The sequence below is a fragment of the Poecilia mexicana genome, unplaced genomic scaffold (assembly GCF_051168715.1).
Source record: "Poecilia mexicana isolate PSO_F unplaced genomic scaffold, ASM5116871v1 scaffold_1, whole genome shotgun sequence".
Taxonomy (NCBI): Eukaryota; Metazoa; Chordata; class Actinopteri; order Cyprinodontiformes; family Poeciliidae; genus Poecilia; species Poecilia mexicana.
The window spans coordinates 14,118,218-14,132,899 of record NW_028263370.1 but is presented as its reverse complement, the minus strand read 5'-3'; the positions used below and the strand labels follow the sequence as shown (position 1 = coordinate 14,132,899).

The following is a 14,682-nucleotide window of genomic DNA, read 5'->3' as shown; positions in this document are numbered from 1 at the left end:
ATTTATTGCTGTAAATGCAAACATCAGCAGAATTTGCAAAAAGTACCCCTTGATTGTAATCAAATATGAGGGATGTTTTAAAAACAGCATCTCAAAAAGCTTGCATGTTATGCCTTTCTGAAGAAAAGGTTTTCTTGCTATAGTTTTAACCTAAACTTTTACTGCTCATCCCCATATCAAATAAAATAGTTGCAGGATTAAAGGAAAACACAGCCCCGCCTTTAAAGTTTTTCAAGAGCTTTTATTGGAGGTTATTTGTATCATATCTGAGGACAAAGAGGAGAGAAGACAGTCAGAACGCAGACATAAAAGCTTTCAAACAGGAGCATCAGCTATTTATACCATCATTTTCCAGGTGTTATGTAGGTTTCGACTAACAAAAAAAAATTATTAATTGACTCAGTCACCATTCTCATTTAAATAGGTTAAATTAAATTTTAGTTTTCTCAAACTTTCTGAACATTTTCAGTCTGATTGCAATAAAGCTGCATGTTAGTATACCTTCCACTGGAACTCAAGGATGCTGTGAATTAAATCCATTTTTCCATTGTCACTGACCAAAACATCCCTCAACACAAGGACCATCTCGAGGAGAACAGATCTCAGTTGAACACATAAAGTAGATCTGAAAGGGAGCCAAATGAAGATCAGGAATGAATAAATGAAGTATTGCAGACAAAAAAAACCCATTTGAATTTTAATCTCATTAAGAAATGGTTACGTCCAGATAATTTGGACTTATAAATAAACTAAGTCAAAACAACTGTTCATAAACCACATTGAGGCTTATATTTACAGTGACCGTCAATGCTCAGCCTTACCTCCTCATCCATATCCTGGAACTCCCCATCCGGGAGGAACTGAAAGGTGCGAATGGTGAAGCGGCGAGTCTGACTCTGAGGAGACGGCGGCGTTGGGTCAGACAGAACTGTCTCTGGTGGGGCTGGGTCCAGAGGGTTGGGGCATCTGCAGTGATGGCATGAGCATTTTTAATTATTTTAGAAGCTACCTCCTCAGATGAGGTTGGATTTAGTCAATGCTGGTTGTTTTTACAGTGTAGATGTTCTGGCATACCCATTGTAAAGCAACACCCACGCTGCATTTCCAGAGCGGGGGTAGGCCACACAGAAGTGCACCAGCAGCACCAAACTGGGATCTGGGGAGCTGAGGAGGCGCACTTCAAGGTGGAGAGGTTTCCCCAGCAACATGTGCAGAGGCTGGTGATACTGTGGGTAGTAACTGGTGTACTGGGCATCTAATAATAGATGGTAGCATAGGAGGAAAATAGTCAGTTCAACAAATTCTTTTTTTTTTTTTTTTTGGTTCTTCTTCAACCAGCATGCATCTACATTTTTCATGATGCAGTCATTCTTTTGTAATCTTTAATAGAGGTGTAATGAATCAGTGTAGAATATTGTAGACCGGTTTGATTCACCCATACATTGTTTTTTGTTTGCTAATTCTAAGCAAAAAGTCCTTTTTGTTTACACAAACTACTTCAGTAATTTTGTTCAGTGTAGAATTTTCCAGCTTAGGTTTGACTAATAATTTAGATTTTGAACCACAGATGATAAAATGCAGCTAAGAATCACTGCCAAGTGTAAAACAGCCCTTTAGTTCAGCATTGACTACAACTGGGACTCCAAGTCTGGTCCTTGAGAGCTATAACCATATTTCACCAGACAATATCATATTCAAAGCAACCAGATGGCACTACAAAGACAGACTGTACTTAAACATGAAATACTGTCCTTTTTAATATCACCCGACTGATCCACCTCTGATCTCAAACATTAACAGAACCTTTTGGTTTTGAAAGAAAGACCATTTACCTTTGGCAATCCTGAGCTGGACTCCAAACACCCCCTGAGTATGGACATCAGGACCAAGGGTGGGAGTTTTAACGACGTAGCTCACACCAAGAACTGTTCCTGGCACGTATCTGCACTCCACCAATAACCTGAAAATAATAGACGAGACTCAAGTCATGGCAAAAACCGTTTAAATTCAATATGTATTGCTTTTGCAATTTTGCTTTTGCAGCCAAATGTATTGCAATCAAAATCACAAGGAGTTGCGGTCATGTTGGTTAAGAAAACTGAAGATTACTTGCAGTCAGACAGCAAGTGTAAAGTACCAGCGCTGAGAGATCAGAACGCAGAAACAGCTGCTAAGGCTTTCTTGTGGCTTTATTGCTCCCCAAGCATTCACTGGAAGCGTTTCAGGAGCAGAGCATCTGTTGTACAGCGTTTCTAACAAAGTTCAGATTTGTTTTGCCAGCAAAGCTAATCACACACACAAAACTGATGCATGTTTGAAGTCAACTGTAAAACCACACCAGAGGCCTTAATGTTTCTGAATTTGTTAATTTCAAAGACGTGCATCTCATAGAACTGATGCCAAATTGCATTTCATTTTTATGTTGGAATAGGATTGATCTTTGTAATGACTTCTGGTTAGTATGACATTTTTACAACTAAAGCATCTCAAATTAAGAATTAAGTTAGTTTTATTTGTTTGCATGTATTTGCTTTATTTTGCTTCAAAACTTAAACTCCTGTAGATTTATTACACAGTAAAAGAATTTGTGTCTTATTTTTGATTGACTGCAGCTATAACCAAAAATCCAGTTGGTCAGTGTAACTGCAATATCTAATTTACTGACATATGCAATTTGTATTGTACTAGAAAATATGTCACCTTGCACGTACACCTCCATGTACATTACAGTCACCGAATACTTGCCGAGATTATTAGCCGAGCTAAAATCCCTTTGACGTCTCTGGTTCACGAATGACAACACAACTGCGACAGTTTTCGCCCACGTCCCCGATACATCCGTGTGATGGCTCTTAAAGCTCTGCCTCCACCAACCCTGTGAAGCTTCTCAGAACTCTTGAATGGGCTTTGCTTCACAATCCTCTGAAGGGTGCAGTCATCTTGTGCACTTTCCCCATGTAACACATTTTCCTAAACCTTCCAATAATATGCTTGCATACACAGCAAGCGTTAATGACAGTCTGCTGGTTAGCTGTTGAGCAGCAAACTTGATTGTTTAGGGAATAACATCAAATTTTGTATTACACATAATTTTAGTTATTCTTACGTAATATTCAAGGTTACGAGAAACTAAAATTTCGTATTTTCATTAGCTGAAAACCAAAAATAATCAAAACAAAAACAGAGATACAAGTTTTAACATGTGTCCAGTGAAGTTGTATTGTTCAGTTTCATGACTACTTCTCCTTGAACTGAACCAAAATAAAGTTAAGATATTTTTGGAATTTATATAGACACATTTTTAAATAAATGACAACTACAGTATAATAAAAAAAAAAAAAAAAAAAAAAAACGTAAAATTGGGGAGAAAAATTTAAAACCCACAAATTATGTGCAGGTTGAAGACGTAATTTGATCTTTCAGAGGAACAATGCAAACAAGGTGCATGAGGTTATTCAGATAGAAGTGCTTCACCAAGACTACTACAGGTAGGATATAAAGGGTTAGCTGACCTGACAGGTGAATCTCTTGTGATGGTGCCATAGTTAAGGCTGACAGTTTGTATTGTGTTCGTAATCTCCACCATGTAGACGACAGTCTTCCCCACCACCTGTCAGGACAGAAGGAAAAACATTACAAAAAACAAATGCTTAATCCATTCTGTCCATTTGGATGAATCAATCCTTAATCCATTGTTGTGATCCCAAAAGGGTCAGCCTTCATGTTTGTTTAGGATGATCTCCTGCATTTTAAAACAGTTGGGAGTCTGTTTTAAAGAAAATGTAGCCTTTCCAGGTTCTCATTTCTTTAAGCACTAGAACCTCCCAACCTGAATCCATATTTTCCAGCTCCTGGCCAAAACTGCCCAAAAAAATCCACAACTGAAAAACTGCAAACACTACACAAACCTTTGTTTGATTAAGCACCTTCTTATGGGTAAACAGTCTTGAAAGAGATAGAAAAGTAATCCGTGGCGAGTCCATGTCCTCCTGGTGGTTGTGTTAATGTCCTGGAACATTGAGCACCAGCAACAGCACAGACAGCAGTCTCCCAAATAATCATCATTAAGCCATCAAGGATATTTCAAAACGGTAAAGAAAACGCCCACTAACTGCAAATACAAATATGTTTGGCTGATCAAACCGTCAAATCAGAATTTATGCTGCTACTCAGTTTAAAGCTGAAGAAATTCGGACAGGGAAGCCCCCAAAGTAAAAAACACTGCAGACAAGAATTTCTGAAAGCTCACCACCATCTCATTTCGAGCTAAAATCTATTCAGCTCAGGAGAACAAAACCTGTCTCCTTCCTGACTCCTGTCATTGTGGGACACTTCCATGGTACTTATGCTTGCATACAACTCAACAGACCAACATAGAAACTTTTAGGAATCTGGGAATTGAACCAAAGGATGAACCAGACTTGGCTGACATCTATTTTTCCATGCAGCCAAACAAGGAAGCAGTGTGTTTGAGATGTTCCCTTATAAACACACGACATCTGAGCATTCTCAAATGTTCAAAAGGCTTATGCATAAGCCTTTTGCCTGTTGCTTATGTTGTCTGCATTTAATTATTTAATAAGCAACATTTTCAATTCAAAAACTTTTTGCTGCCGAATTATTGAATAAATAGGAAAATGAGCTCAGCAACAAAGATGTTAATTTTTAATCTGCTAAATAGGTTATTCATTCATTGATGCCAAGTGTTATACAGGTATTTCAAGAACACGTGATCATTCATGCAACTCGTTTTTTTTCTCCTTTAGTAATCTGAATGGCAACATGAGCGTTTGGGATATCTGCGGTTGCTGTAACATGTTTTGTATTGAGATGGTATTTTAGGCTTCGATAGTGTCTGTGATAGGCCAACTCCTTTATGCACAACTTGCACACAACACTAGTCTTGTCCAACTTCCCATCAGATTGTTTCACAAGCAAAAATGAAGCCAAAGTGGGCCAAGAAAAGCAGCTGTGTTGTTCATCGCTGTCTGTGGTTATAATTTGTGCAACAGATTTTCAGGTGTACAATCAACAGAAATTTTTGACTTGAATAAGAGCAATTAATTGTGTTAAAAATGTTTAAATTTTAAATCTACGCAATTAGTCAAATTTGAAATGAGTGCTTTAAATCACATCCTTATGAAGCATGCACAAACAACAACAAAAAATCTCAATCTCTTATTTGCAAATACAAATAATTTTGGTAGTCCCAACCCACATTACAGCTAGGTTCTGTTCTGCTGGATTTAATGTTAAGGAGAAAAAAAAAGAAACTGCTGCAAGCCTTTTTACACATAAGGTCTGTTTCAGCTGTAAATAATAAAATAAAAAAATATTCACAAACCAAATTAGTTAAAATGTCTTTGGCTTAGACCTGAGAATCAGAACATAATGGCGTTTATTTCCAACCCATTCTTCGATATTTTGACATGATTTATGAATCTCACCACTCTGCGTGTCCCACAGCCATCCATTGGGATTTTGAACAATGCATACTCAGGGGTCACCCTCTGAGGTCTGCAGGTGGAGTTGCTGGCAGCGGCCAGCAGCGCAGTAGAAAGAGGGGGGTCCGTGAGGGAGGCGGGCACAGAGAAGATCATGTGGCGGTCAATAGTGCACTCTGGAGGGATGAACAAAGACACACAAACAGATACACATGCACAGTTACAAAAAGGTCGCATGAACAAAAGGTCAGAAATCTCAGGAGGCAATTGATAACAAGACCCAAGATTCTTCCAGCCGTTCTGTGTTGCTGCCGGCTTAAATCATGCTGCGCCTGCCCTGAATATGCTTCTTCACACGTACGGCAGCTCTAGTACCTTTCTGTACTCTAAAACAGCTCGACTGCACTTAGCTAAGTGGCGTGAAAATGCCAGTAGGGATACAGAGCGCAGCTCACCATCCATTGGGTAGTAACAGGCAGGGGGGTGCTTGTTGAAGCAGCAGCCCATGGAGAGGCACTGTGTCTCGGATATAGAGCTGGATCCGCAGGGGAGGCGGTATTCGCTGTGAAGGTTGCACTCTGAGGGGCAGCACGACAAATGTCAGGAACACAGCTGAAATAACAGACGGGCCTGGACAAACTGAACAGCCTTTTAGAGAGTTAAAATCTACCTACCATGCTCAGACCTCGGGATCACAAGCGGGCAGGAAACCTTTGCCTCCTTTTTTCCCCTCTGCGTTGTGTAGAGGATGCTAATGATGTACATTTTACCCTTTTCAACGTAAATACAGTCATACAAAGAGTTAATACATGCATAAAATAGTCACTTGTTGAAAATGTCATGTGCTCAGCGTGAAATCTGAGTCAATACTTGCCTGCACGCTCATATGACAGTGTGAATGTAACTGGAGAAACAAATGGATTTTGCCATCCTTGGCCTCACTTGCATAATATCCACATTCTTTAGGCGCTTCAGCAAGGCTCATCTGGTTCCCATTGGTGTCTTAAATGCATATGTGAAAAACTCACAATAAGACATTTCAGTGTAGACCTTAAAGAGAACAATTAAAGCTCTGCAGAGGGAGGCAGAAATCCCCAGTCACAATAAAAAGCCAAGCTTTACCCCCCGCTCCCATTCACCGCACAGCAGAGCCTCTGAACCCTCTCAACTCATGCAGAAATGATGGTTACCATATGCACCTGGTGTGTACAAAAGCAGACACACACCTTTAAGAACTATTTCTGAAATGGGTCCAGGAGGAAGCACGATCTTCATCTGCTGGAAGGAGCAGAAGACTTCGGTCTTTGTGGCAATGGATGGACCCGACTCATCCTCGGTGGCGCTCGGAGCAGTGGGGAAAGTCCACGGAGTTTCTTCTGGAGGATCAAGGGGGCTTTGATATGGGCACTGTAAATCGAGGGTCCGATTCTGCCAAGTGAAGAAATCCCAATAACTTATGGGTAGAGAAATGGTTGTGGGAGTCTGAGGAGCGAGAGAAAAATTGATACAAAAGAAGTTAGCGCAACCACACAAACTTTATAGATACACGTGTTTTTAAAAACAAGTGAATTTACCTAAACTTGCAAAAAACATTGTATTCTTGACAGCTAAGATGCATGGAGCATGAAAAAAGATAAGACTTTACAGTCCACAAATGCCTATAATCCGTGATAGATTTATCTGAACATGAATTATTAAGCTAAACTGCTGCTCTGCTTAGATAAACAGAAATTCAGACCTTATAGAGCGGAACGACCCTAGAAAGAAGAAATATAGATTACTAGAGTTTTATCAAACTAAACGCTCAAAATACTGTGCAACCTTGGAACTGATTACCGTATTTTCCGCACTATAAGGCGCACCGGATTATAAGGCGCACCTTCAATGAATGGCCTATTTTAGGACTTTTTTCATACATTAGGCGCACCGCATTATAAGGCGCATAGAATAGACGCTTCATACTCTATTATTACACATCCACATTAATAAAGAAATGGTCCCGAGTACTTTATATAGTAGGCTGGCCCAGTCGTTGTTTCACTCACGGTGTTGGTGTTGCGATATTATGCCCAACTGCTTTCTGGGTAACAGACAAACCGACACGCTGCCGCTGCAGTCTCTGTCTCTCTTCCCCTGCCCCTCCCCCCCTTTAAATGTATTATCAAACTTTATTAACAAACCAGTGTTCTGACAACTATCCCAGCATGCACCGCGCACTACTTCTTCTACGGGAAAAAGAAGTTGGCGGCTGCTTACCGTAGTGGACCAACTACGTAAGCAGCCTACTGCATGTCTGTGTAAACATGACGTCTTTCATTTCGATCTGAGTTAATTAGCGTAGCATTTCTGCCGGATTTTCACAACATATCAGCCACGACAATGGACAGGGGAACCAACAAGTTCATGTCATCTTTTTTGGACTACATCAAGGTGTTTGAGCCACTGGATGCCTCCAACATTGTGCGCGTCACAGCTAAAAGCTACCGATAGATGAGGAAAACAGCAGATCCTCACACCCTCAGCATAAATATAGCTGTGGACAAGATCACTGATGCCTATTGTTCTTGCAAGGCTGGGTAAGTCGGCATTCATGGTTTTGATGGTCCACAATGTACATTAGCATATGTTTACTACTGTAGCTTGTGTTTGTGAGACGGTCACGCACGTGGTAGCTGCGCTGTGACGTAAAATGGGCATTAGCCAATGAAACGCGGCCCCTGTGGTAAGGTCCGTTGCTGGACCTGTTGTGGCTCAATATTGGTCCATATATAAGGCGCACCGGATTATAAGGCGCACTGTCGGCTTTTGAGGAAATTGAAGGTTTTTAGGTGCGTCTTATAGTGCGGAAAATACGGTACATTTTTTTAATACTTCTCCAGCTTTTTCCTATAATAAATCCTAAATGTTATGGTGCGTGATTCAAAATTCATCAAGATCATGTACCATTTCATGCCTAAAGTGCTGTAGTTATACATAAAAAGTACATTATTGCGAAGAGTCTAAAAGGATCAGAGAGAAGGATGATCTTTACTGACAAGGCAATAAGCAAACTTTATGTAAACATGAACACCAAAATAAACTCAGTAAACACACTAGCAGCACATAGAGGAATTAAACAGTCGTCTGACCTGTAACTGGCTGTGGCAGGCCGGCAGAGGAGAGTGGAGGATTAAGCCGTGGCCTGCAGTCGCCTGCAACATGTAGCCACAGAACGGAGACACGCTGGAGAGCGACTGCCATGACATAAATGGGTCTGAGGAAAGCAGTGATGCGGTTAAAGATTTTTGATATTTAGAATCGATATACTGCTTTAAAACTCATTTCAAATGTAAACTCAGATTCTGCATTTAGGTGTGATGCCTCTGAGAAAGAAAAACTAAACAGGGGATCAAAGGTTCTTGGATTCTAATAAGCTATATTGTTTTAACGTGAATAGCTGTAGCATATTGTGTACTTTAAACTTAGTTATTTGGAGCAACACCAAAATGCATGCAGTTGGATGTATTTTGATGTGAATGTGCCATAGAAGAAAACCTAACCACCAGTCAACAACCTTCCAAGTGAGCCCAATTTTGTAAAGTATAATTCTGAAATGGACAGGCTGTAAAAATCCTGGAAATAGAAACATTAAGATGGGAAAGAGGGAAACAAAAAAGAAAGAAGAAACACACTGAGGAGAGAAAAAAAACAGATGGGATAAGGTATAAATTCTGGAAACACATATTTGCCCATATTTTTTTGTTGCCCCATTCTTAACCAGAACTATAAAATCACTTAAAATCAAACTGGAGACTTTTTCCAGACTGAGGAGGAACTCTCAAGAACAAATTTCAGCTGATTTATTCCTTAAAGCTAAATCAGCTAAAATTATAAAAACATTACATCCTTTGATACCTGGAACCCCCTAACACTGGAATACAAAACATATATGACAAGCTGTAAGGAGCCACATTTTCTTCTGAGAAAAACTTTTCTGTTTACACAAATACTGACCTCTAACATGGATGGATTCTGGGTCGGCATAGGGCAGGAAAGCAGCCATACTGTCCTTCAGACACTGGACGCGGGATTCCAGAGGGGTGATCCAGTTCGGGGGAGAAGGAATCTTCGGATAATGGGGTGAAAAGGGATGGAGTTTAGGGTGATATGTTTGGTAGAACATGTCAGGACTGGCTGCTGGTTTCTCAGGCTCCTTTTGGACTGGCAGCAGATATGGATGCAGCTGAAAGTGAAAAGGAGTTTGGATAGGAGATTGGCTGGAAGGATGCCCAAGACTATCAGGGGTGTCAACCGGTGGAGTAGCAGCAGGATGTAAAGCAGAGTAAGAAAATACTGGATGGTAGTAGGACATGGGTGGATAAAATGAACTGGTTTGATGTTGTGGGGTTGACGGCTGTTTTGGTGGAAAAGAAGGACGAGGTACAGGAGCTTGGGTCACTGGTATTGCCGTAAATACAGGATGATCAGGTTTCTGATGATAGTACTGAGGATAATATGGACCCACTGGAGACTTGGAGTGGTCTTCAGCTGCTGCAATCAATTCCTGGTAATAGAACGGCAGGTAGGGATAGAAGACAGGTGGGTGATGAGGAAATTGAAAAACCTGATGTTCAGAAGGATCCTTCAGATGAAAGTGAGGAGGAAAGTACTGCAGATAGCTCCCTAAAGAATACAATAACTTTTCAGATCCAGGTGGGTTCTGGACGTGCTGTGGCATGGACTCAGGGAAGCGGCCAGTGGTGGCCTGAGGTGGATGAGGGATCCCTAATAGGATATGGGGGACGACTGGAAGTAGTTGGTGGTACTGGAAACCAGAAGAGAGGTGGTGCTGGTAGAGTGGGTTTTGCATCGTCTGCTCCTTAACTGGGGCTCGATGAGGGGGAGGGAGAGTGGTCGTGGGGACAGGGTGGGTTGGAACTGGTAAGTATGGAAACAAAAGGTCACTGGGAAACTGAGGAGGATACTGAGGCAGGGATGGAGAATAGGGAAGCTGAGGGCTGACGGGGCAGGAGAGAACATACTGCAAACCACCCAATGTGAGCCGAAGCTGCGGACCATCCTGTGGAGAAAAAACATATTAACCTTATGTCATTCACTGGTGAGAATCCAGGTGCAGTCTTCAACTAAATGAGCAAACTTACATCAGTTGTGATACAAGGAGCACTGTGGGAGATAAGGTAGGTCAACTCCTGGGCCTCGGAGTCAACCAGGAATGCACACCTTTCAGACACAAAAGGATCCTTTGCTCCATCCACTGCCAAACAAATTAAACATTTCTGTTACCGATTGAGTCAAGGCTTGAAAACTGAATTTTGGGCACCTCCATACCACTTATGAGTTTTTGACTAAAACCTCTTGTAATTTCTTGTTCAACTGTAGAAACAAAGTAGTCACTCCTGTGTTTGTTAATCAGTTTTGAAACTGTCCATCCAAAGCTGTTGATATTTCTTAGTTAGAAATAGCGCTCCGCCACCTACAGATTTATTCTATTTTTGACTTTTTGTCAGACTAAAATATTTCAAAGAAATTTGATTAAATCATCAAGTACAAAATCCAATTCTTAAAATTTTAAAGTCTCTCCTGAAAAACCTGCCACAACTTGAAAAAAACATTTGCCAGGGAAACCATCCAAGAGTTCACAAAGGAACCAGAACAATGTCCAACATACTCCACACCTGGGCCAAAAAAAGGCATCTACAAGAAAATTCCCAGGCAAAAACCACTGAAGACCACAGCCTAGTTTCACATTCTCCAAACATCTTAATGAGCCACAAGACAAATATTCTATTTACTATGAAGGCACAAAAAAAAAAGAATTTTTCTGCAATTGGGCAATGCAACAGGATTTAAAAACAGGCAAATCCACCTTTGCCTTAAATAGGATGTTTATGCTAAAAACACCCCTCCAGAATTAAAACAAGTCACCAAAAAAAAGAGTGTCAAAATTCCTGTGCAGTCATGTAAAACACTCACTTTCATTGCATCAGCTTGGTGTTGGCACAAACAATTTAGGGGTCATCTTTTAATACACAATGCCACATTGAATAATTGGGTTTCTTAATAAACAAAACCATTAAATAAACTACTTAGAAACAGACAACTAGATATTTAAAAATAAATTTGTACCTGGGCAAATATATATTCACAGCACAAAAAGAAGACAGCTGAAGAGAAATGCTCTTTGCCCTACTGGTCAGTCTGCCAAGTAAATTCTGAACAGATACAGCATAAATAGAACTAGTTTTATGATGTGCCTGTAGCCTACATACCAATGACATCAAGCACAGGTAATCTATGCTCCTGGCCTTGGATCTTCACTGCCATGCCATAGGGAGAGCAGAAGACAAAGGGAGCAGACAACGTGTACATGGGAATAGTCGTGGATATCATCACCGGGCAGGACAACTTCAGTGGGTTCCCCAACCACAGCATGGGCAGCACGTAGCTGCCATTCTGAAATGTAGCACAAATAATTAAATAAGACACAGGGTGGCACAGATATACTATAACTAAAAATGACAACACTTTTGATCCTGACACCTCCTTAACAATATAGCAGCCGTCATATGGCACCATCATCTCCAGGTCAGTCCATGATGCCTTCACTGAGTAGCCACAGTCGGAAGGTAGCTGGAAGATGGAGATGGGAGAGGCCCTGTCTGGAAAAAGATGTTTTAAGATTGTGAATAGAAAGGATTTAGAGACTTCGGGGGAAGAAAGGGACTTAGTACAGTGCTTAGTTCATCCCTCAGAAAAGGTCGGATACACTTCAAGTTCAAAATTGGTGCAGGAATGTCAACATAAAAGATAGTTCAGCTATCAGGCAGAAAAGGAAATCGTCACAATTACCAACATTAACACATGAATCTTTCTGCTTTGTTCATGCTCTTTGAGGTAAACACAGCACATCTACAATGCAGCCCATCACCCAATAAGATGTTTTGCAGCATGAACTGAGCCTTACTTCTGTCGACCTGCAGGTGGATGAAGCCTCTACCGGACAAAGTTAAAGTCATGACATCATCAGCACACTCCACCAGAGGTCTCATGGCCTCCCATTCAGAGAAATATGGGCTAGAGTCAGACAACAGGCCAGAAACCTTCCCCTCAATTTCAGAGAAACCTAAAAGATACAGAAAAAATGTCTCCCGATTAATATCAACATGACTAAATTTATTATATGCTTGCACTGATAATAATGTATATATGTTTTTACTTCTTGAAGACGCAAACATTACACTGAAATGCAATTTAGAAACGTCAAAGCCCAGACCTCACCTCATGCAACTCTGAATAATGTTGTTTTCTAGCATATTGAGCTGGAAAAATGTGATTCAGGCACTTGAACAGTTATTGCATGGTTAGGGTGGGTTTAGTAATAAATAAAATTAGAGCTGCTTTAATGTTAGCCAAACAGCCAAAAGGAAGAGGATTTATCAGTCTGAATGTGATAACATTTGTAGCTCATGCTAACTGTATAATAAAAGTGCAAAACTAGTTTGTTAAAAGCCCATAAAACAAATTAATAAAAAAAATGCTATTCAAGAAAACATCCATACATATAGAGCTAGAGATTAGGGAATTGGCAATGAGGCGTTCCTAATAATTGAAGTTCACCCCAATAGACTGTCTGAATAAAAGTGGAAACACCCAAAAGGATGCTGAATTACAAGTGTTTGAAGCCAGGTCAAACATTTTGTCACTCATTAAGAGTATGAACAATTTTTAGTGTCAATCTTGAAACTAAAGTGTAAATAAAAACGTTTATGACACTAATTTCTAATGAGAAACTAATGCAGGTGATGTAAATGTCACGTGTGTTAATTGTATATGTTCTTATTTATGTCATACGACATCATCTACAAAAGTGCCGACTTCCTTCTGGGTTTAATTCATTAAAATACTTCCAGTTTACCGTACAATACAGTCGCCCAACACTTGTATTTACTATATGAAGCACTTTGGTCAACGTTGGTTGTTTTGAGCTGCGTAAATAAATTTTACCTCACCTGTAAAATCTGCTTGGTAACCATCTTCAGGGTCTGGAGCAAAGGGTCTTCCTTCTTCCTTGACACTACCAGTGGTCCATGTGGGGCTAATGAGGGCTAACCTGTCGCTAGTTTGATCAAGTTCTGGTGTCCTGACACCTGGGTGTGGGTTTGTAGGATGCTTAATGTCTAGCTGGGGCTCCAGGAGTTTCGACAGGATGGATAAATTCCGACTAGGAGTCCATATAACCTGTTTAACCGTATACGGTTGTCCTCGCTGACCGTCTTCAGGCCTCTCCTCCCAGGGTAAGGCTGACTCTCCTCGCTTGGTGGTCGAATCATCTTCCCTTTGTGCTAAACTAACCGAGCCACTTAATTGAAAAGAATAGAAAAGAACAATAAGCATTATTAAAAATAAACGTATTTTTCTTATTAGCTGGCAAGTCATCGCCGGTTTGAAGAAGCTCCTTTCCCAACACGCACACTCACGCGCCACCTGAACACCAGGCGATTAATTAGGAGTTATCAAGCACGAGCCAATTAAGGAACAGCAAGTCGTCACAAAACGTGGAAACTGGGAGAAAGTTTCTGCTCGGTTTTTTTTTATTTTTTTTACGATGTCTTGTCAGTATAAATTCTAAAATGAATTGGATCAGTTTTACTCTGATATATTGTCTGAATTAAAAAATAAATAAATAAAACAAGTGTGCCAATTTTTTCATTTTTTTCTTTATATTTGAATCAACATTTCTAAACAGTGATGTAAATGTAACAGCTGAATGATTCTTAAATAAATAACTTTAATTCATTTTTTTAAAAATATACCTCCATCTTAAAACACAATTTTTAAGATCACTATATTTAAACTAGTTAAGTAAAGAAGAAAAAAATGCTATGGCCTACAAATACTTTTAACTAGGCAGTCTTGGGGTGAGAGTTTATTAAAATTGTGTATTAATTCTGAAGCTTAGCACTTTTATTGTATTATTTTAAATGAAGGTGACTAAATTCAAAACTTAGCAGTCACTAAAACTTAATTGGTGGTTGGTCTTTATGAAGCTGCCAGCAGATGCTTTCTAAATATGATTATTTTCTCTGATCCAGACTCAGCAGTGGATCCAGATTAAAAATAAATAAATAATAAAACATTTGTGCAATTAGGACTGGAAACCTCTCCAACAATGACCATTGGATACAGGCATAGACCCCTTATTATTCTGCAAGGACAGGCAGCTATAGAAAAAAGATGA

General features: G+C 40.0%; 1 protein-coding gene across 1 annotated transcript; it reads right to left on the bottom strand.

Annotated features, from left to right (window-relative positions):
- Nucleotides 1-220: 220 nt before the first annotated feature.
- Nucleotides 221-14,147, bottom strand: LOC106915089 (uncharacterized). Its single transcript, XM_088004979.1, has 18 exons — nucleotides 13,454-14,147; nucleotides 12,409-12,567; nucleotides 11,985-12,103; nucleotides 11,714-11,897; nucleotides 10,586-10,698; nucleotides 9,438-10,503; nucleotides 8,573-8,697; nucleotides 6,671-6,926; nucleotides 6,319-6,446; nucleotides 6,119-6,215; nucleotides 5,900-6,022; nucleotides 5,448-5,620; nucleotides 3,513-3,610; nucleotides 1,833-1,960; nucleotides 1,075-1,255; nucleotides 822-966; nucleotides 502-625; nucleotides 221-266 (listed from the first exon to the last, which is right to left on the bottom strand). The coding sequence occupies exons 1-17, from the start codon at nucleotides 13,878-13,880 to the stop codon at nucleotides 551-553; spliced, it is 3,597 nt and encodes a 1,198-aa protein (XP_087861105.1). The 5' UTR covers nucleotides 13,881-14,147; the 3' UTR covers nucleotides 221-266; nucleotides 502-550.
- Nucleotides 14,148-14,682: the final 535 nt, after the last annotated feature.